The sequence below is a fragment of the Protopterus annectens genome, chromosome 2.part0, assembly GCF_019279795.1.
Source record: "Protopterus annectens isolate FY-2018-M chromosome 2.part0, PAN1.0, whole genome shotgun sequence".
Classification (NCBI taxonomy): Eukaryota; Metazoa; Chordata; order Ceratodontiformes; family Protopteridae; genus Protopterus; species Protopterus annectens.
In genome coordinates, this window is record NC_056728.1 from 885,841,628 (window position 1) to 885,864,124 (window position 22,497).

Here is a 22,497-nt window from a genome sequence, read left to right on the forward strand (position 1 = left end):
TTGAAATACACACTCATATAGATGCACACTACTTACATACTGTCTGGCACTCCAAAGCTGCTCTGTTTTACCCTGTGCAGATATAGGAATCATAGATGCACTACAGCTATTAAAAGCATGTACATCTGCATTTCCTGTACATGGACCTGCCATACTGTTTAAGTCTTCTGGCAAAGCAGTGCAACAGGATGCACATAGCCTTAATTTAAACGGGCCACAACCACACATGACAGCATTTACTTGCAGTTCCTTAAACCCTCGTTCTCCAGCATCTTTGCCCTGCCCTGCTGGGCATATGAAATAGAGCATACAGAGCTACTTGTACAATTGTATTTACTATGCAATTACCACACAAGGCTGTCATGGAGGTTTCTCTGGTGAATATTATCCCTTACTTGTTTTTTGTACAAGTTACACTTGGTAACACTTGCATTTGGCCAAATGCCATTTTGCAAAGGCACATGCAAACCCTGCCATATCATTTTGTGCTCCTTTACACAAAATGTTATTTACAATACTCCATGCAAACCTTCTTTCCAGTGGTACTAAATGTTTGAAAAATGTCTGGACATTATGTAATTACTCTGTTTTTTTTTCATTGCAAAGTTAAATGAAATTAAGAGCAGGCAGCTTCCAGCAAAACAAAAAAGTTAAAAAAGTCTTGTTTCTTTGGTGTCAGTGAATGTTGTAGGATGGAGATGTCTTTGGGTCGATGGTAATAGTTTCCATGGAAGCACTACAGGATCTTTGACATCATGGCATAGTAATTATTGTGGTCTTTGTAGGCTTAATCCAAGAATTCTCAATTCATGAAAGATTTGTGCTATATGTATAGACAATTGTTGCATATTCAGCACAAATAATGAGGGCAAGCATTTGCTATCTCAAAAACATTACTCCCAAGAAAGAATAAATATCACTCAAGACTCAAAGTCTATGGAAAGTTTGTATTTGGGTGTCACTAAAGTTCAGTGCTATTTAACTAGTGTTAATAATTCAGCAACCAACTGACGCAGCCATCAAATTGTTTCTCATTGGTTAAAAGAATCACTTAATGTTTTCTAAATAGGTTCAGATATGTTTGGAGTATATTCTTCTTCTATTAATTAGTAATCACAAGATTATGGGGTCAATGTTATAAAACACACACTAGACCTAAAAAGAATTGTTTTCCACTAGCAGAGCAGCAGGAAACCAAAGTTATACATTTTGTTAACCACTTTCTGGTGACTGCAGAATGAAGAGGGCAGCACAACTCATAGGTCTTATCATATGTATTACAATTGCATATGCAAGAATTAGAGGTAAGAACTAGAATAGATAAGTAATTTATTTTTCTCAGACAAATATAATCATTTCAAGCTGTACAGCAATGAGATCCCAGTATTACCTTTTGTAGTTTACTTCAATCAACTTTTGTAAACAGAGATTTTTAAAACAGTTTTATACCACAAGTCATTGTAACTTCTCTTTTTCTTTAAGATGAATATGTTCTTCCTTCATGAAATATATTTAATTAAATGATAAAATAAATTAGGGATCCAGTAAAACTAAGTATAAATACATGAGATAATATGGATTTTACAGCACTATAGAATGCTCTGCAAACCCAAAATCAGAAGATCTGAGGTCAGAAATTCTAACCACAACAACAAACTTTTACCATAATACTTTTACCATAATAAATATTTCCTTATCAAAAAGAACCATGCATTAAAATTCTTTGATTCAGCTTACATCTTGTAATTATCCAGCACTAATTCAGTTATTTGTTAACTTACATAAGTTAAACAATATTAAAATGTAGTAAAATTTACACATCACTCACGCCACATGAAATGCATTTATATCATTCACTGCAACAATGCAGAAATCATACATATATAACTCTATTGCTACTGTTTGTACATGTGTGTGTTGTATATATTTCTGTTTCTTTCTGTATCAGTTTCATATGTATTTATCTGTATATCTAAACAGCATGTGCATGTGGATGGTCTCATGTTTTTATATATATATATATATATATATATATATATATATATATATATATAGATATATATAGAGTTCTCCTGTATTTTGTTGAATATGTTCAGGTTTGTTTATTTTTGATAGTATGCTTAGCTGAGTGGCTGAAAGTCGATAGTATGTTTTGTCAATACAGGTGAATGGGGTTAGAAGGGATAAGAGTGTTTGTGTGTGTGTGTGTGTGTGTGTGTGTGTGTGTGTGTGTGTGTGTGTGTGTGTGTGAGTGTGTGTGTGTGTGTGTGTGTGTGTGTGTGTGCGTGTGTGCGTGTGTGTGTGTGTGTGAGTGTGTTTGTGTGTGTGTGTGTGTCTGTGTGTGTGTGTGTGTGTGTGTGTGTGTGTGTGTGTGTGTATGTTTGGGAGTTAGGTTTGGGGACAGGTGAGGAATAGGTGTATGTTTGTGTGTGATTGTGTGTATTTTAGTGTTAGGGTAAGGATTAGGTAAGGGGATAGATGAAGTGCTGTTTGTGTGTGTTTGCATGTGTCAGTGTGTATTAGTACATATTGTGTAGTAGGAGGGTTACTGAAATATTTTTATTAAGGTTAGGTGTAGGGTTAAGGTTTGGGAAGAGGCAGCATTCGGAGACAGAAGTTATGGTAAACTGGTATTTTAAGGGAACATAAGTTAAAAATAACCTAGCTCTATGGTGCATTGCATGTTGCTGGGTTAAGCCTTGAAAAAATAAAGACTAAGAGAAGATACAATTTCATGTGTGGTGCGATAAGTCTGAAACATAAAATCAGTCAGTCAGTCAATCAGTCAGTCAGTCACACACACTCACACACACACACACACACACACACACACACACACACACACACCTGGAAGTGAACAAAAAAAAGCCTGCTGCAAAAATTACACATTGCTGTTTTATAAGGTAAATAAGGATCACAGTTCTACTAAATTTGTACTAAATCCATATAACACTATCTTAATTAGATATCTTATATTCCATTACTTTTGTGACACAAGATCCTTGAATAGAACATCCACAAAGTAACTTTGAGAATAATAGCTTGTAATTTACATATATATAATGTACCATGGGAGAGTAAAAAGCAAAATTCATGTTAAGTGAGGCAGAAGATTACATACATTTAAACATCAGTGTGAGTGGAATGGTAGACCTTTCACATGTGGGTTAGAATTTAAACAGTAGAAAATAGCAACAATTATATATTCTCCATGCATATATTTGAATAACAGTGGTTTCTAGCTATGAAAAGCAAGTCCATCACTGTCATTCTGACATTTTGATCTGACAAAAGAGAGGTCTTAGATGTTGAACTGCTTAATATAAGGAAAAAAGCAAAAGAAAAAAAAAAAAGAAAAAAAATAGAAGATGTAATATCAAGCAAGCAAATAACTTGTATCATGTATACCCATGTCTCAAGGAAATTATTTTTGCAGAATGTTTAATTCAAGAGCCAGCTCTAAGAAGTTAAGTCTGCCAAAATGACAGCTTTAGGATACTGGAGAATATCATACCTTGAGAATTAATAAAAGTGAGTCTAGTAGGGAAGTTAGCCGTTGGGCTGTGTAAATGCACTGTTATTTCTAATCTTAGTGACTATGTTTTGGAGGTATACAAGGAGAAAGTCACTGATCTGTTATTGCATGGCTTAGTACAAGGAGAAGTCCTCCAAATCTGTCACTAAATTTACCCTTTGACTAGCTGATTTTACAATGACAAAGGTCAATATTGATTACAGCAAACACAGTTTTCTGTAAGCTACAATACTTCTGTACTTTACCCTGCAAACTATGGAGGTTAGACAGAGCAACTATTTACTGTCTTTGTGGAAAGATTGTTACAACAGAGAGCAAACAGATGCCAAAGACATATCCACAGGTCAGTGTGGGTTCCAGCTTGGAGAGTTTGAAAAGGTATGCTGATAGAGGATTGTGTGTTAAGAAGCTCTTGGTATCTACCGTCATGCTCTGCTCACTGTATGTTAAGTGTACCTCGCATCAGGCTGGTAAATTCACCATACTCAAAATTGTTTCCTCGGCATTATAAAATGGCCTAGGACATCAGTCCCTGACCTCATACTAACATTGTCCTGTAGTTTTCCTCCCCAGCTTAGGAGCATTATCAACACTGTATTGTCAAGAGACTGCCCTACTTGTATGGGATGAATGGTCTTATGGATTGGGTGTAGAATATCTGTAGCTCCATGTCCAGATAGCAGGAGATTGATAGGATAAAAACAAGATAAGAAATTAAACTTAATTGTACATAAATATTAACCCAACTAAATAACCTTGGAATGAACAGAATTTAATTAATCCTAAGGCTGATGACCAACTAAACAGCAGTGGAATGAACAGAATTTAATTAATCCTAAGGTTGATGACCAACTAAACAGATTGGAATGAACAGAATTTAATGAATCCTAAGGTTGATGAAGTCAAAGATAGAAATATACTCAGAAGCTGACCGAAGTATGGCATATGAGCTTTAATTAAATGCATATCAGTGCAGTTAAATACATTGTCATGCAGTGGAAGCAGACAACAGTGTTGCTGGAATGTAAAGATTCCTTTGAAGGCTACACAAGTAGCTGTGATGTTTTGAAAATGTTGGTGAGGCCTGGGCATAAAAAGCACTGAAAACCTGATCCAGAATGCTACCTATATGTACCTGTCTACTAACAGAATTTTAAATAAAGTGTCTGAAAGAAATGCAAAGGACAACATCTGAAATCAGAAATGTATAAATAAGCCTTGCAAAGCAGATTTAAAATAGTAAATATTTAAATGAGAATTATAATTAGCAGGATAAATGTTTAAATTTAGGCAACAAAGCTGTGTGAGTATAAGTCTGCAAACTCTTAGGCAACTGGGGATGAAATCAAGGGACTTTTTTAATACATAATGCAGTGATGTACATACCTCTCAACTGTTCATATTTTTACAGAAAGTCCATATTTTTGCCTCATATATTTAGTTTTCTTCTCACAAAATGTATAGTTTTCTAGCAAATAACTGAGGATTGAAGTCACAAAATTATGACATACATTTGAGTTTCAGACTTCATACCCTTTAGAAAATGCATATTAACACAAATCCTGTTATTGTAGCAGCTTTCTTATTTTATAAGAGCAATATTTAAAATCTCTCCCTATTTTTGGGCCTTTTATTTAAAGCTTTGCCCAGATTTCATTCTCTAAGAGGTTGAGAGGTCTGGGATTTTAGAGAATACATTAATAGGTAAGGTGTTGAGGTGAGGACTGTGACAAGATTTAAGAGTACACTAGAAATGCATAAATGGTAGAAAAACAGAGATTAAGGAGAAGAAAAATTGCATGGTGCTCTTAATAAATCTTCAACCAACAAAACCTGATGGGCTTAGGTGGGTCATGTGCACAACAGTAAAAACCAGTAAGTTTGCAAAACATAATAAACATAGTAAATCAAGTCAAACTCACAATGGTCCTGGTAGCAAGTTCACAAATGTGCAATAAGCAAATAAGTAAGTAAGTTAAGTAAGTACAGTAGACTGCCTCTTATGTGGCCTCCTTTTAACCAGCCTCCTTTTTAAGTGACCTTCAAATTTCTGCCATAGCTGTAACAACAGACAACAGAGAAGAACAACACTTCTGCCTCCTCGGGGCACTACAGAACGTCTCAGCTTAGCTTATCATTTTAATCTTAAAATGTTAAAATATTGAAACAAAAACAAACTTGCAGTTTTTATTTTATACATTGCAAGTTTGTTTTTGTTTCATAATTTTAACATTTTAAGATTAAAACGATAAGCCGAGATATTCCGAAGTGCCAGGTTAAAGCGAGACAGGATAAAAGTGACTTACCTGTATTTAGTGAGTATATCAGCTAATGCAACAACCAACCCAGTGATCAGTAGAGGAAGTAACCAATTCCGCTGTCCCACAACCTTGTTAATTCCATATTATCAACCTCTGCTAAATGCCTGTAACCCTCAAACCACTGTTATGAACTTTCGAGTTTACAAACTTACGATCATTAGTATACAGTAGTCACTGGGAGTTGCCCAAGCAAACTGGCCCTTGTTTCTTCATTCACACGCCTCTGTAAGCAAAGGTCTTAAACCTTACTTAGCATAGATCCATAAACACGTGACCTCCACATACTATTAAACACTTTGCCAGTATAATTACAAGCCATGTCTTAAAATTGAAACTTTGAACTCCAAGACTTTCCCTGTCTTGTGTTCACTTCCAATGAATAAATATTTACATACAGCATATATACAACATTTTTTAATCTGATTTACGACCTATAAATGCTGTTTTGTATGCTTTTTCAGATTATCCAGCCTATGGTCCGGTCCCAACAAGACCAGATAAGAGGGATTCTACTGCAAATCAATAAGCAAACATACTAGCTGCAGCAAGTGTTCACACTCATACATGATCCACTGAACCAAATAAAACAGACGTATATTGACACAAGCACTTGCAAACAATATAAACATTAAATCATCATGTGACTATTTTAGTGTTACAAATTAAACTTCTTCATAGTACTGCATGTGCATATTCATATCATTTAACATGCATGTACATAGTATTTCAAATTCATGTTCATGGGTTCTTAGGTTCATAGGTGTGTACTAGGTTAATGAACACTAGGGCATTTTTAAGCTTAGCCATCCATTCCAAATTTCTGACAAGTTCTGGTACTCAAGTGTGAGGAGGAGTGTGGGAGATGAAACATTTATAAGCTGGGGTCTGGGAGATGAACCATTTACAGGCTCCCTGTGTCCATTAGAGACATATGTGCCAAACCAGAGATGCATTTTCTGTTCCCCATCCAATTGTCCAAGTTACACTTGAATTGGGTTAAGGAGGAACACTGTTTCACATGGGTAGGGAACCTATTCCAGAGAAATGGTAGTCTCAGGGACACATACATGTATCTCCAGCAAGTCCTGCATATACCTCAGCAACTTTATCAATGGAAACCACTGTCTTCACTGATTTACCACCTGATGAAAATAGCAATTGTCAATGCATATCCTGTGTCCAGGGTATTGAAGGGCCTTTTTCCCCCATGCAGCCTTCAAGATCCTCTCTATCTGCTGCTATGATAGAAATCTAACAATGTGATAGAAATCTAATCATGACTGGATGTGGCCAAGCATTGGACTGGAGTAGAGGTGCCAGTGATTGGTGAGCACTGTCTAAATAGAGCTTAAGAGGCAGTTCTAACTTCAAAAATATAGGTATTCATGCTTGGAGACATTTTAACATATCATCTTTTTTCTACTCCCACCTGCACCCCAAAATTTACGGGTTACCCTTGCAACCATAATTATCCTGCTCATCATGCTTATTATGCAGGATTTGAGTAAACTCAAGGAGAAACAGTATTTGGTTTTCTTCCACCTCTAGTCTTAATTTTAAATCTTGCATGCAGGCTTCTAGAGTAATCATGCAGTCCGACATGCTTTCAACTTCCTCCTTGACCTGTTGGACTTGTGTTTGCTGAGAGGCTTAGAAGCAAGCCATGGAGATAGTTATGTTATTTACCATTGCTGTGGGTTTAGTAATTTCTGACTCTGACTCAATGGGAACATGGACTAACACCTTGTTGTTGGGGCATCCATGGCACTAGCACTTGCAGGCAGTTCCGCCATAAGAGAATGATTGTTCACATCCCAAATGGGTGCCCACAGTTTCTCCTGGCTTGATTTTGCCTTAGATGGCAGACACTTTTTTATTCATGGATGTGACCAACAATAAAGTGGGATTAGTTAGGTACTGCATTGAATTTTCTTTTTTGAACTCTCAGAGCTAGTCAGCTCATTGTTCACATGGCTAACACAGAACCAGAAGTCCGTAATTAAGGCCTTTTAATCTCTACTTGTCAAGGTACTTAATACATTCTGCATGTCAAAATTGCATTATGAACTGAATGGTTTCATCAAACTCAAAGGTTTTATCACCCAAACCTCTTATGTTCTTTTTCCCTGATATAATAACTATCATGGCAGGTTTGCGAATGTTAAGCATGGAGATATTCGGGAAATATAAAAAGGTTATCCGCGGAAGTAGATAGAAGTGTTCAATATCTAGTCATGGTTTGGGATTGGCTATCACAACCTAACATATGGTGATTCTGTGGTTGTCATCTAGCTTTGACATTTAATCATTGTCACCCTTGTTGACAAACCATGTCACTCATGAAAAGATATTTCATTACTGAATGGTTTATGCTGATTATTAGACAGGATGGACAAAATGGGTGAGCTCAGTTGAGCAGGCTGCATTTAGATGCTCAGAAGTTTACAAGCAAGCCATTGGTTACATAATGAATTAGCAGCCAGACATCAGTAAACAGCTTCAAGTTACATTGTAACTGCATGTCATTGTCCCTTTTAGCTGTAATGTACCTGGTAAGTGCATATGCTTCTCATATCTTTAAACCAAGATTATTTGTACTGCTGGACTATGTGTGCAGCTTGACACTATCTGCTGTACACAATCCAGAACTGAAAACATAAAAAATGAGCAAGCACAGGAATCTGTCTAGTTCCAACCTCACTGCCATGAGTGTTGAGGAAAAAAATTAAAAAAAAAAAAAACTAGAGGTCTTAAAACTCACTGATAAGCTCAGTCATAGTAATGTCCAAAAATCATGAAACCCAGGTAGTGGATTGGACACTCTAAATTGGCCCTAGGCATGAGTGCGTGCATGTATGTGCCTTCTGTGGAAGGTTGGGTGCCGGGCTGGCAACTCGACACCATAAAACTCCACTGCCAATCATGAGTGGACAGGTGATCCTCTGTGGCGACCCCTAACTGGGAAAAAGCTGAAAGAAGAAGAAGATGAAACCCAGGCGGTGTTCCAAAGCAACAAGCCTGTATTCGTTATGGGCAAGTGATCCTCAGTAACAAAAAAATCAGAATTATTTTAACAATGTTAAACATATCAGCTTTTATATACTTTTATATACTTAAAAGTAGGCGTGGAAAATGTATGTATTGTTTAATTTTAAACCAGATGATATGATTTAAACATACTCCTGTATAAAGATTGATTTCAGTAACCATTTGATTTTCTGAGATTCAGTCATGAAAGCTCCAGAATAACAAGACTAAATGAATGAAAATGTGGAATTACCTATACCAGGTCCAAAATTGCTGTTTCTTGGAGTATATGGGGATCTTGGAGTTTGGCATATATATATATATATATATATATATATATATATATATATATATATATATATATAAAAGTTTGGGGGAAACACACTCCCACACTGGTATGTACTTGAACCTTTAAAGTAGGATAGTATTGTTCAACATTTGTTGTTCTCCTGTATTTCCATTGTTTTTTGTAATTCATGGATTTGAACTTACAAGTTTCAGAATTACAATATGGAGGCAATTGATTCACTTTCATTTATTGTGCATTTCTATATCCTTTTGTTATTTTTCAGATTTACCACTTTTGACTCATTTGACTTACATTATTAATAATTAGTGGTATTGTTTGAATGGCTGGTTAATGAAATGGTGGTGCTATTGCAATAAATTTATTCTAAGTACTGTTACAATGATTGGATTAAATCACCACAGTGAAAAAAAATTCATTTCAGGGGACAACAACTTTTATCTTGTTGTTAATATCTGATATTCATGTTTGTCAACAGTTCATTGGTACACACACAACCTACCAGCCCTTTGCTTTCATCCCGAGACTACCACTTCAACCAGCCACTTCTAATGTATGATCACCACAGTTAAGTAAAAGTCCACCACAGCAATGTGTTTTTTGTGCTGCTATAAGCAGCCTACCTCAGTGCAAAAACAGATAAAAAGTAATAGAAGTACATTATGCTACAGATCTTCTGAGACTGGTGAATTGTCAGAATTCTTAGATTATTTAAATAACAACAAATGGGGTATACATTTTCCTATAAACTTCTAGATATTCAGTACATATGCTGAGGATGTTTCACTCACAAAGATTTCATATGGTACTTTAGTAATCTCACTATACAGGGAGTCATTTATCAAAAATTCCCTTTTCTTTCCTAACAACTGTCATCCCAAATATATAATCTTATAACCTGGCCTGCATCCCAAGCATATCTAAAACAGGAAGGCAGGCCCAATAATTGGAAGTTAACAGTTCTAGGAATTACCTGTTTTTTATAAAGAACCCATACTAAATAGTGATTACACTTTAGATTTTGTATATATTCAAAAGACAATACGCATGAGGTTCAGGGTATTATCATTAAATGTTTGTTATATTTTACAACTAGAAAATAAATGAGCAGTTTTCAAGTTTTATCTAAAGTGAGTTATGGATGAGGAAAAACAATAGGATAACATCTAACTCTATTAGGAAGAAATGTTTCATAGTATGAAATATCAGAACCACTACTGGTTGCACTCATTGGTTGGTAGTGGTGTTTAAGGCCACTGTACCCTTTGTAAATGTGATGAAAATCATGTTTTTTATCTGTCAATAACTCATACGTTTTTAATATTAGCTCAATTACCTGTTTTAGCAAATAGATATTTTATTTAGCAACATGTGTTTGTGGAGAATTTTATGTTGACAAAACATTTAGCCCATTCAGACTAAATGCATCTGAACACATTAGTGATATACAATATAAACAGAAATCGAATACACTTTACAAACACAGCTAAGTTCATCTAGGGCCTCATTTAATTTTACTTGTACACAGAAATCATTTAACATGAGTCAAATAAATTAGGATGGTATGGTTTCCTATACTATAACAAAAATTACATTATTAAGTTGGCAGCTTTATTTCCTCCAGGTCTGAGTACATTTTTATCATATTATATGACATGATCCCAGAAATGCTTTATGGAGATTTTTATTATTAAAACTTTATTATGCATGCTTGTTTATATGACATTTTTATAGCTATCTATCTATTTATCTATCTGTCTATCTATATCACACAGACACACACACACGCACACATCCACACACACACACACGCACACACACACACACAAAATCTGAACATTTTTTTTAATATAAATTACAAGCAACAGTATTTTTATTTCAGTTTTACATTTTATTTTTCTGACACTTTTATTACATTCTTGGACCATGTAAATATATATTCTACAGTCAGATGTTTTTTTTTTTTGTTTGTTTGTTTTATTTTATTTTTTTTACTGAGTTTATTTACTAGATGATTATTTTTCACTTACTGGAACAATTTTATATGACTTTTTCATAGCTGGGAATTTTTTTGTAGTAAGTCATATGATTGAATTAAGGTTATATAAAACCTTCCTGTTTTCAATTTGCTCTGTTTTGGTGCAGGTGCATCTTTGTTTTTTTGTTTTTTGTTTTTTTTTTGTATTTTCTTACATGTTTCTGATATTGTTGCATTTGAATACCTCCTTTATTTTGGTTAGTAAAGCTATAGGGTGATTTTTTTAGTTGTTATACTTTTATTTAATTATTTATTATTAGTAGTAGTAGTATATATTGATTCAGTCCATGCATTGTATATGTGTTTCCATTTGTTCCTAACTGTTTTGGCCTTTTGTATGCACTATTATCACTTTCCCCAGGTTTTCCAATTTTCTGCCAGAAAAAAATAAAAAATAAAAAAAAAATGTAGCTGGAAGAGAAAAATCCTGATAAATAAACAATCTGTTGCTCCTAGAAATATCTAGAAAAGTAACTAGAATTTTCTGGTAAACACTGAATGGTACTTGGATAGCATCAAAACAGGACAATGATATTAAGTCTATGGGGTGCATATGAAAAGCCAGCATGATATATCCCTTCTGTATTAGATTTCACATTGGGGAGCTAGGGGTTCATTATTTTGTGAATACAGTTATTGTACCATCCAAGTAGTTAGCTCACTGAAGTTTAAACAAGTAAAATGTTTATTTTCTATTGTAAAATCAGTTTTGTGTTGATTAAAAAGGAGATATTAAAACTGAGAATATGCACTACCCTGCACAAAAGGCTAATTACTTTTGGAGCAAAGTATTCTCCACATCTACATTTCAGGGGTAAAATCCCTTTGTGACCAAATCCAAGATCAACAAAGCCCTCTCTTCTGTCTTCACACTGGCTCTCAGCTCCCTCACTTCTTGCCCCATACTATTACCCGAATATATAACATTCCCCTTCCTTTACTGTACTCCAAACCCTTGTTATTGCATACGGTGGTTGTCTCCCTTCTTGTGCTACAGCTAGCATCTTAGTTATGTATTTATTTATTACAATTTAATAGTCAGGTAAATGGGATGGTCATCAGACCCTTTTCAACCATGACCCCAACCCAGTAGGGCAGACGAAATACATACTTAAATGATAGTAGCAAGTAAAAAACAATGGCAAAGTAATGATACATTAATGAGAACAGCTTTTTTTACTATGTACATGAAGTAAGGAAAGTTGTAATTAAGGAAACAAAAAGATATTAAAGAACTACAAAACTCAATAAGAACTGTGGTGAATCCAACATTTCCATGTGATTTATAAAGGAGTTCCTCAAGATTGCACAGCTTGTAAACAGAGGGATTGTGTCTAGATCTAGTAATGTCATTGTTCCCTTTGCTTAGCCCTCATTAGGCCAGTCTTTGAACTGAATGTTCTCTTTTCCATGTATCTATCCAGATACACTGGAATGCCCACAGAGGTACCTTACTAAAAGGATACATGTCCCAAACAACATGTCTTATATGGACAGACTCAAAACCCAAACTGCTAAGATGTGACCTGTGTCTGGCCTACAAGGCATCCTCTGACTCATTACTGATGGATTTACTACACATCAATAAGTCAAATGCCATCAGAGATATTTAGTCATCAGAGATATTTAGTCTAGTGAGCTAACCCACTTCTGCAACATTAGCACTGTTAGCAGGGACAGGTATAATTCACAGAGGATATTGCTGCTAAAGAACAGACTCCTCATCCACAAAAAAACAGAGTTAATCCCTGTCCATTTTGAAGCGCAAGTTAGAGTTATGAATGGGAAAGAAATCATTTACACCATGACTGCCCACTGTGCTACAAGTGGCCAGATGAAGTTTCTAAATTCCTTATCCCATGCATGGGTCGCCTCACATTATCTATGGTATGACTACAGTTATTTTCATTAGGGGTAATATATAATTATCGACCATGGCACAAGTACCAGTATGACACAGTCATAGTCCATGTGGGCATAAACGACCTAAGATGTACCTTACTGGACTATATGAGGAGAGACATGATGGAGCTCTCTGAATATGTGTCACCAGTGGGTATGAATCTAGCATTGCATAGCATCCTACCATTACCAATGGTGATGCCACAGTACCAGCAAAAATGATTGACTTCAACATTTGGCTTAGTTTCTGCTATCACAGTAAGTGGATCTAATATTTGTCAGCCTGGGGAAACTTGATAGACAAACCATGATGCTTTTGCCAAAGATGGTTTGCACTGGTCACCTGATACTTGCAAAAGCTGTATTTATCCCCATAGAGCCTTCTACAGACTGTGCCAAGTTGTTAAGCCTTCCAATGTAACAAAAATCACTCATGGCTACCAAAAGGTACTGCTGCTCAACACTAAGAGTTTAAATAGAAAACTACACTCCCTAGAAGCACTCCTCGCCTCAGAGAATGCAAACATATGCACAGTCATGGAACCATGGTTCTGAACCATTTTGATCCCCCTTAGCCCTGGATAAAACAAAGGGAGAAGGTGTCTCAGTTCTCATAAAGGACAAGCATACTGCTAGACTTGTCCAACACTATAACTTGCTTGAGCTACTCCTTGCACAACTAACCATAAGTGCAACTCCCTATCATATCCTTGCTAGCTACAGATCACTTAACATGAGTCTGGAAAACCACACCTCCTATCTAAACATACTGAAATCTGTTAACATTCAGCCTAACACCATACTTATAGATGACTTCAACTACCCCTCTATAAAGTGGGAGACATGTATGACCCATAATTCACTTGCTCAGAGTTTTTTGGACTTCATCAATGTAAAAACCCTAGAGCAATTAATTAGCTCCCCAACTAGAGACAGAAATATCCTAGACCTGATTCTCATAAACATGGGGGGATTATGCTTTCTTGCATGCATTAACTCCTCCTTGGCAAGACCTAACCTCAAAATGATCTCCTTTAGTACTAAAACTAAACTATAACCCATTTTCAAACTCCAAACTTGTTAACAACTTTGCTAAGACCAATTACCCTAAACTAAGTGTCAGCTTATTAAACTTTCAAGACACTCTGAACCCAGATGACGCTGAGGCCTACTATGAGCTGTACACAAAAGTACTGTATAACTACATTCATAGCAGTGTAGAAGAGGAAGTACCTGTCTGAGTGAAACCTATGATTACTGACAAAAATAAACCACCCTGGTGGACCCTTAGCATAAATAGGCTATTCAACAAAAGGAAAAAAATTCCTCTCCAAAGCCAAGAAGGAACAAACAAAACAGTGTAAAAAGAACCCACCAGTCTAAACAAACAAATTAGAGGCTGTAAAATCTGCCAAGCAAACTACGAGGCATATATGGCCTCCCAGGTGAAGGATAACCATAAGGCTTTTTTAATAATGTTCATAACCTCAGGGGATATGCTTATCAAAGTGTGGAGTTAATCATAAGTAACAACACTTACACCCAACCTGAAACTATAGCAGACCTGCTGACTGACAAGCTAAGTTCGAACTCCCCCCACCCCAATCACCTCAAACCACACATAAAGAAATACCTGCACTCATCCCCCTACCAGTCATTATGAGGGAACAGATCCTCACTGAGCTCACTAAAACCCAAAACAGCACCTCCATGGGTCTTGGCAACATTCCAGGATGCTTCTTCTATAGCTTAAAACAGAATCTATTGAGGCCACTAGAAACCATTTTAATCACAGCCTCCAGACAGGCTTTATCCAAAAGGAATGGAAGACCGCAACAGTCATCCCCCCTGCTCAAGGCTGGACCATCAAATGACCCAGGCAACTACAGACCTATAAGCTTCACCAGACTTATCAGGAAGGCTATGGAGAGAAATATCATGGGCCTTACAATAATGACATAGGAAATCCCCAAATACAGGACCAGACCCAATTTGGCTTTGTCAAAACGGTGGTCTTGCCTGGTAAATCTGGTGGACTTCTTTGAGAAAGTCACCAGGGCCGTGAATGAGAGTAAAACAGTGCACTTATCTAGACTTGGCCAAAGCTTTCTACACAATCCCCCACTCAGGGATCATAAATAAACTTATGAGTTAGGCATAACTCCCTACATAATCAGATGGACAGCAAACTGCTCACAGAGAGGACACGTTGAACAGACGGATGAATTCATTTCTGAAAGGAAACCTGTTACTAGTCATATCTCCCAAGGCTCAGTGTTCAGATCCCTTCTGTTTGGTATGTACTTCTCTAAAGTAAAGGCCAATGTTGGGGCATCCTGCCTCACTGAGTTCACTGACGACTGTAAGCTTGGAGCAATAACTGAATCCTCAAATGATGCTGATCCTACAAACAGGACTAGAAATGGCAAATGACTTGTTCAAAATCTATCCTCTGAGACCAAATGCTAAAAATTCATAATCATACCCTTCGATAAATCAGATATCCCTGCAAATTACAATATTGATGGCACATCCTTAAAAGTAAACCCAGTGGTGAGGGACCTAAGATCTCAGATAGATAGATAGTGACTTAATTTTCTTTACCACAGGCAACTAAGGTAGAGAGGAAATCCTTCTGTGTGGCTCAACTTATAAGTACAGGCATGGCATCAAAACCAAAGGAAGTCATAGTGCCATTGTACCTGGTCTTTATCAGGCCCATAATCTTGTAGAATGCTCCATTCTGCATGTAATTAACCATGCACTTACACCAACTGTTGGAGCCCCAGTGGTTTCTCTCTAAACAAATACAAAATATAAGACACGTCTTATGCAGACCAACTAAAGGTCCCATCCCTTTAGTCAATCTGATAACATTTATTGAGAGGTAACTTATGCCTGACCTACAAGGCATTCTCTGATCCAGTCCTGATAAAAATGTTACATATTCACAAGAAAAATTATATGAGGATTAAGCATTCCATTGACTTGAACCTTATTTGTGACTCTAACAGAACTTGCTGGAGAGACAGATTCATATCCCAAACACTACCTCATCTATGGATTAAACTTACTATCTTTGCAAAATAAAGTCTGTCCCACACTTTCTTCAAAAAGAATTTGGATAAATGGATTCGTAACCATCATTTCACTTCCAGGGTACTACCCATGTGCTTTATGGACAGAGACAGTCTGTAAAATAACTCAGTACTACAACACTGTTAGAGCTGTATGGCATGGCAGGTTAATGCAGTGGTCTGCAGGTGCAATGATCTTGAGCTTGAAATATGGACAGGTGTTCATTTGTTGGGGTCAATATAATGGTTAAGGTGTTAACCTCACAAATATAAGGTACAGGGTTTGATTCTTATCTTTGGAAAGGAAATTGGCTAGGCTTAAAATGGACCGCAAGGGCAGCTAGCCTAGTAATTACCTATAAACACACATAAAACCCACTACCCTGATACTGCCCCATCCCATATCTGGGGAATTATGATTTAATATTGTCATATCATGGGTATTATTGGCTAGGCTTGTAAAGGTTGTTTTGTTGTTAGCCTAGTAATCACCTATGAACCTATAAGGATAATCTATAACCAAATGGGATATGTTATTTTGAGCACAAAAAAGAGAAATTTGCTAGGCTTAAAATGGTCCACAAGAGCAGCTAGCCAACTACTTATCTGTGAACCTATGAACCTATATTTTATTCATTAGCAGAGACAATAGAGTAATCTGCATACATTGTAAAGTTGAGGTGTGTCAGGCCATACGTTAAAATATTGATGAAAATTGAGAAGGGTAGTGGCCGAGGGGCCGAGGATGAATCCTTGGGGGTCACTTGTATTAAGTAACAAGGATTCTTCTGTTTGAATGACAGTCATTAACCAAAATGTGGAAACCTTGATACTTTTGGTAAGTAAATGGGTGTTGGTCACTGTTTCAAAAACTCTTTTTTAACAACTTTATTAATCACAGTTTCTTCAGTGACATAGATTCATACAAATTAATAGTGAAGAAAACAAATCATACTGCTATTTCTTGTTTTCATATAGTGTACATTTAAAACAATTATCATTCACTCCAACATTACATAAATTGCTTAATTTCTGTCATTCCTTAAACCATACTCCTCCTCCTGAGTATTATTATGGATGTATTGTTCCCCCAAATTATACATATTTCTATATAGTATGTCCCATCTTTTTTCTAAAGATACTACTTCCCCTTCTTTTATCTCCTTTACAATATTCAATACAGTTTTAAAAGCTTTTCCTATATCAATAAATATTTTAAAGATGATGTTAGTCCCATTACAGAGAATGATCATGGTGCAGGGTGAGTTGTGGACACCATGCTGAGCATCACAGATTAGACCACAGTTGTTTAGGTGTTCAAACAGTTGTTTGCAGACTAGAGTTTCAAATATTTTTGTTACTGGACATAAATGTGAGATAGGTCAATAGATTTTTGTAGTACTTTAGTGAGGGGATTTTGGGGATATGGAAACTGATGTTTTGTTTGAATTGGTTGGGAAATATTCTGAATAAAAGGGAAAAGTAGAGTATATGGATTTGTGGCTGAGTTATAAAAGCAGAATGTGTGGGTGAAGTCTAAAAGCTGCAGTCCCTTAATTAGTGTTCTGTTTGTTTAGTAATGTATTTGTGTAAAAGATGCTACTTGAGACATTGAGGAAGAAGGGGAGGGAATGTTAAGTATGCAGACTGGTCACGATATGTTGTTATAGGAGGACGGAGTAGAGATGGGCAGTGGTCAATGGAAGATAAGTAGCTGCGATTGGATAAAGATCTGTGGAGATGAGAGGTTTGAGCTCTGGTTAGCTTGGAAGTGGCTATGAGCTGTTGGGGACACAGCATTGGAAGGAAAACATGATGGATGTATGAGTTACTATAAATTTAGATAAAGGGGTGGATGGGATTCAGGATAGGGTATAGTAGGGAGCATTGTAAAGCAGAGCAAAGCAAGCCTGAGACAAGTAAGGTGACCCCAGGATAGGTGTCTATTTTATTGATTTGGGCATACCCTGAATAATTACTTGGAGAAAGTGCATTGTAGGATATATTACATCAACACAGAACATTCAGGCATTATTTATAATTGGAATGTAATACAATGTACATAAAAAGCAAAAAGTGTAAGTACTGTGGTGAAACCAAGGACACCTTTTATGCCAGCTTATATTTAAACAGTTTTAGTCAGAAATATGTGTTAACAACTAAAACTATTTAACTAGAATATGCACAGTTGTTGTAGGTGTATGCATGTGGGGGAGCATGCAACTCAAAAGTCCAGAATTTCACAGCATGTCCTGATTTTTGCCGTATATGTTTGGTGTTTTTCTCATAAAATCTGTGGTTTTCAGGATTTTTGTGGCAAATCACTGAAGGATTGAATTCACTAAATAATGACAGACATTTGAATTTCAGACTTCATATTCTTCCGAAAATAAATGGTAACACAAAACCTTTTATTCTAGCAATTTTCTAAGTTTATAAGATCAGTATTTGAAATCTGTCCCTATTTAGAGGCTGTATTCCCCCATTATTGGCGTTGTCCAGGTTTTTTGTGCTAAGACATTGAGAGCTATGGTAAGACGTGAGACCTGAATTCACTAAATGATAGTTTCAGTCTTCCTATCTTTTTAGGAAACTGCTGATTTGGCATAGTGGTATGTTGCTCTGACTGTAGTGAACAGGGTCCTGGGCTCAAAACTTGGCAGTGAAATGCATGGTGGTAACACATTTTATTCTAGCAACTTTCCAAATTATACAAGCAATGTTTAAAATGTTTCCCTGGTTTTGGCGTTTTGACCCCCCCTCAAAAAAAAACTGAAAGAAGCTGTGCAAGATGCCTATGGCTTACACTACTGTCATTCTATTTTATATATATATATATATATATATATATATATATTGTGTGGGTGTGGATTGGAAGTAGACTTTTATGATGTAAATGTTCAGAATTGGGCAGTTTTGTCATTATTGGTTCATGCATTTTGTTTCATTGCCTACTGGAAAAATGTTCAAACAATAAATTTAAAATGCGCTCTAACAACTGTGCTGTGTTATACAATGGATATAATTTAATAAAGTCAGGAAGGTGTATCAAATAACACATGTATGTTTCTTATTTTGTGTGCAAGGGGCCAATGATTTGAAAACAGCCCAAAAGTAATCTTTATCCACCACTGGCCAAATGCACTTTCTTTCGATATGTTGTGGGTTTCAATGCTGTTTCAATGAATGTGAGTTTCAAGGGCATAGAAGTTTTAATGCCAAGTCTATTTTCATTGTGAGACAGTATTGCTTTGTTTAGCACATGTCTATTAGTGTTTGTGCATTATGCTATTAAATGTAAAAATAAAATCTAAATAATGATTGTAGAAGAAAAGCAGTATTCACACATTAGTGCTTATGGTAAATGGTGTGAAATAGCCAGGTAATGGGATACTGGAATGATTGCAGATGGACTCTAGTGCCATATTTTGGTTGTCTGTTCTTCAGTTTACTTTTCAAAGTTGGTATCCCACAATCCCATTGCAGTGGGTGGGGTTACGTAATTATGTATGCAAATTTTATGTTAATCAGTGTACAAACTTGCACCTATTTATCATGGGCCTTGTCCAGATTTTTGATGTTTCCAGGTTGAGAGGTATGGTAAAAGGTAAGTGAGAATAATGCCAGAAGTAGAGCTGACAAGGCTGGTAATGGTGGTGATTGTGAAAAAGAGAAAATGTTTATAGTTTTTTTCTTTCAGAGTTGGAGTTAGAAGGACTGGTGGAAGTGTGGGAAGAAAAGTTAGCAGTATTACTAGTTCAGGATTTCAGATATTTTAGAATTGCTTTGGAAAGGAAGATAAGCAGACCTATCAATTGACCCTATTTTTGGAGGATCATTAATATTTTGAGGCCTGATGTATCTCGGCACAGTATATCCCTATATTTTATATATGTCCCTACTTTCAGCTTTATTTACCCCTTCACATAATTTTCTGAATCTCTTCCATCACATGTGATTTTTAAAGCTGTGTAGTTTACAGAAAACCCCACTATTTGACCAAGATACTAGTTGTAACAATAATTATAAGAATGATGACATACATCGTACATCCCTCTTTTTCCTTAAGCAAAAAATAAACTTGTGTTGTAGAATTTTGCAATTCATTTCATTAAAGTCTACAGATTTTATATGCAGTCAGTTTGATAATGTGCTTACATTTTCCATCAGAATTGTCCATTTATTGTTGCTACTGCAAATATTTAAGATTGCAGTTCTTACATCCTTACTTTTAACTAAGATGGGATTGGTGTGAGAGTGAAACATGTGTGTGCTAATGGAGATGGTTTTGTATGAATGCCACTATATCGAATGATTCTGATAATTGCAAAGTGTAGTTCACATAGGAGATTTTTTTAAAGTAAGGTAGAAGAGTGTAGCTTTGGAGGTGATATAGTTGAGTGCTAAGTTTGTTTTCTATGCAGGTATGTGGGAGATAGTCATTTAAGAGTGAGAGTGGCTAAGGTTTAGATTATAATAAGTATAAAGGTGTTTGTTCAAAGATTAATCAGGTTTAAGCTGCTAAGAGTCCTTATGGTGAAGTGTAAGCATGAAACTACAAGTAATTGATAAGGGTCAGTTTCAAACAGATATAAAGTATTATATGCACCAGGGAAAAGTGGAGTGGAAGTGGCAAGGGGCAGGGTTGGTAGCAGAAAAGTGTTAATAAAGAAAAGAGAGAGACAGATAAATAAATGGTATGTTAGTGTGGCTAAAGTCATGTTGTAGAGTCCTGCTGCTACCAGACCTACGCTTTTTTACCAGAAGGGTTGCAAGCAGGGGGAGTGGAAGCAGTGCTGAGGTGCTGTTAATGGTAGGGGTGTGGGTAGAAGGTGTTGTTAAGAAAAACTGAAGCAGGGTACAACTCTGCTGTCACCAGAGATGTGTGGGTAGATTGAAGCTCTGGAGGATTATTAATTTATTTGACAGTGTGGAGGCAAAGTGTGGAGGTCAATGAAGTAAGATGGATTGATTTAGATGTAATGTTAGAGCTGAGGAAAAAATAAATGAAATGAACCAGGGAAGAATTTAGGAGAGAAGTGGGAGTAGGGAACATAGAAAGAAGAGCAAGCCAAGGCATGGTTTAGGGGTAAGTAATGAATGGGAGGATGTAGGTGTGGTTAGTGAATTACAAATGTAATTATGTGGGGGTGGGTAGAATGGTGTTACGGTGGGGAGAAAAGTGAAGCCATGTATACCATGACCAAATGAAAAAGGGTTCCGAACAAAGCTGGAAGTGAAGAAAATTAATGTATAAACTACCATTTCAGGAAACAATCAGACAAATCAGGGTATACAAACAATGTTACTGAAAATGGGGATCATGTAAAAGACAATATTTGGTACACAGTGGCCTGAAAGGATTTTTTTCCAGAAGTGTCTCTTTACCTATTTAAAATGGTACCCATTAGATAAGTAATGGCAAGTTACCCTCTCTATCCCATCCCTATAGGGTGGTTTCAGGCTGTTCAGTGGTGTTATACAGGGATTGTTTGGACATACTGTATTCCTAGGACCTAGCAATGGCCTTTACATGCAGAGTGTTCCAAACTTTAATACAACCAACAGTGGTTTAAGACATACAAAGCAGTCGGGACTTAAATATCATAAATTCCTGACCAATGAATAGTGATCAAGGTACAGGACACTTTATTCTTTCTACCTTTTTGTGGCTCATAATGTACAATTGGCTTCAGTTAATGTACTTCCGCATTTCCTTTAGCATGTCATCTCAGGTTTTGTCTTCCTGTTAGCTTCTTATGTTTATTTCATTTATTAAACCTGACAGACTAACTGCATATACCTGATGGCTGATTGTTTAGCTAATAACTATGCAATCCACTGGAAAGGCTTATTGAAAAAAATTACTATACTGAAAAACAATATATTGCATCCACAAAATATATAACACTATTGATGGCAAATCAATGTAACTCTTTTGCATCAAAATATAGATCATCTATACCACCTCACACAAGAATTATAAACAAAATATACCAAACCTTTGTGACATGCAGTTATCTGCCATACTGACAACCTTTTAAGGCATAACAGCATGATTAGGGCTTAAATACAAAACCAAGTGTAAAATGCACCTCACATAATGACCATCCCTTCCATATAAAGTATGTTTGTATCAAATGTCTACATACATCCTTCCTTACCATTAGTAAGCTATCATTATTAGTCATATCTTCAAATTCAAATTTCAGGCATGGATGTTTCAAACTTTCTGTAAAAGCCAGGCCAGTATCCAATATTGATTAGAGGGTGGCCACGGTGGTACAGCG

General features: G+C 36.2%; 1 protein-coding gene across 1 annotated transcript in view; it reads left to right on the forward strand.

The window, feature by feature from the left end:
* Positions 1 to 1,158: 1,158 nt before the first annotated feature.
* Positions 1,159 to 22,497, forward strand: part of GC (GC vitamin D binding protein) — a 641,498-nt gene continuing 620,159 nt past the window's right edge. The window contains exon 1 of the mRNA XM_044061140.1: positions 1,159 to 1,304. Within this exon, the coding sequence (XP_043917075.1) occupies positions 1,238 to 1,304 (67 nt within the window). The 5' untranslated portion in view covers positions 1,159 to 1,237. The remainder of the gene's footprint in view (positions 1,305 to 22,497) is intronic.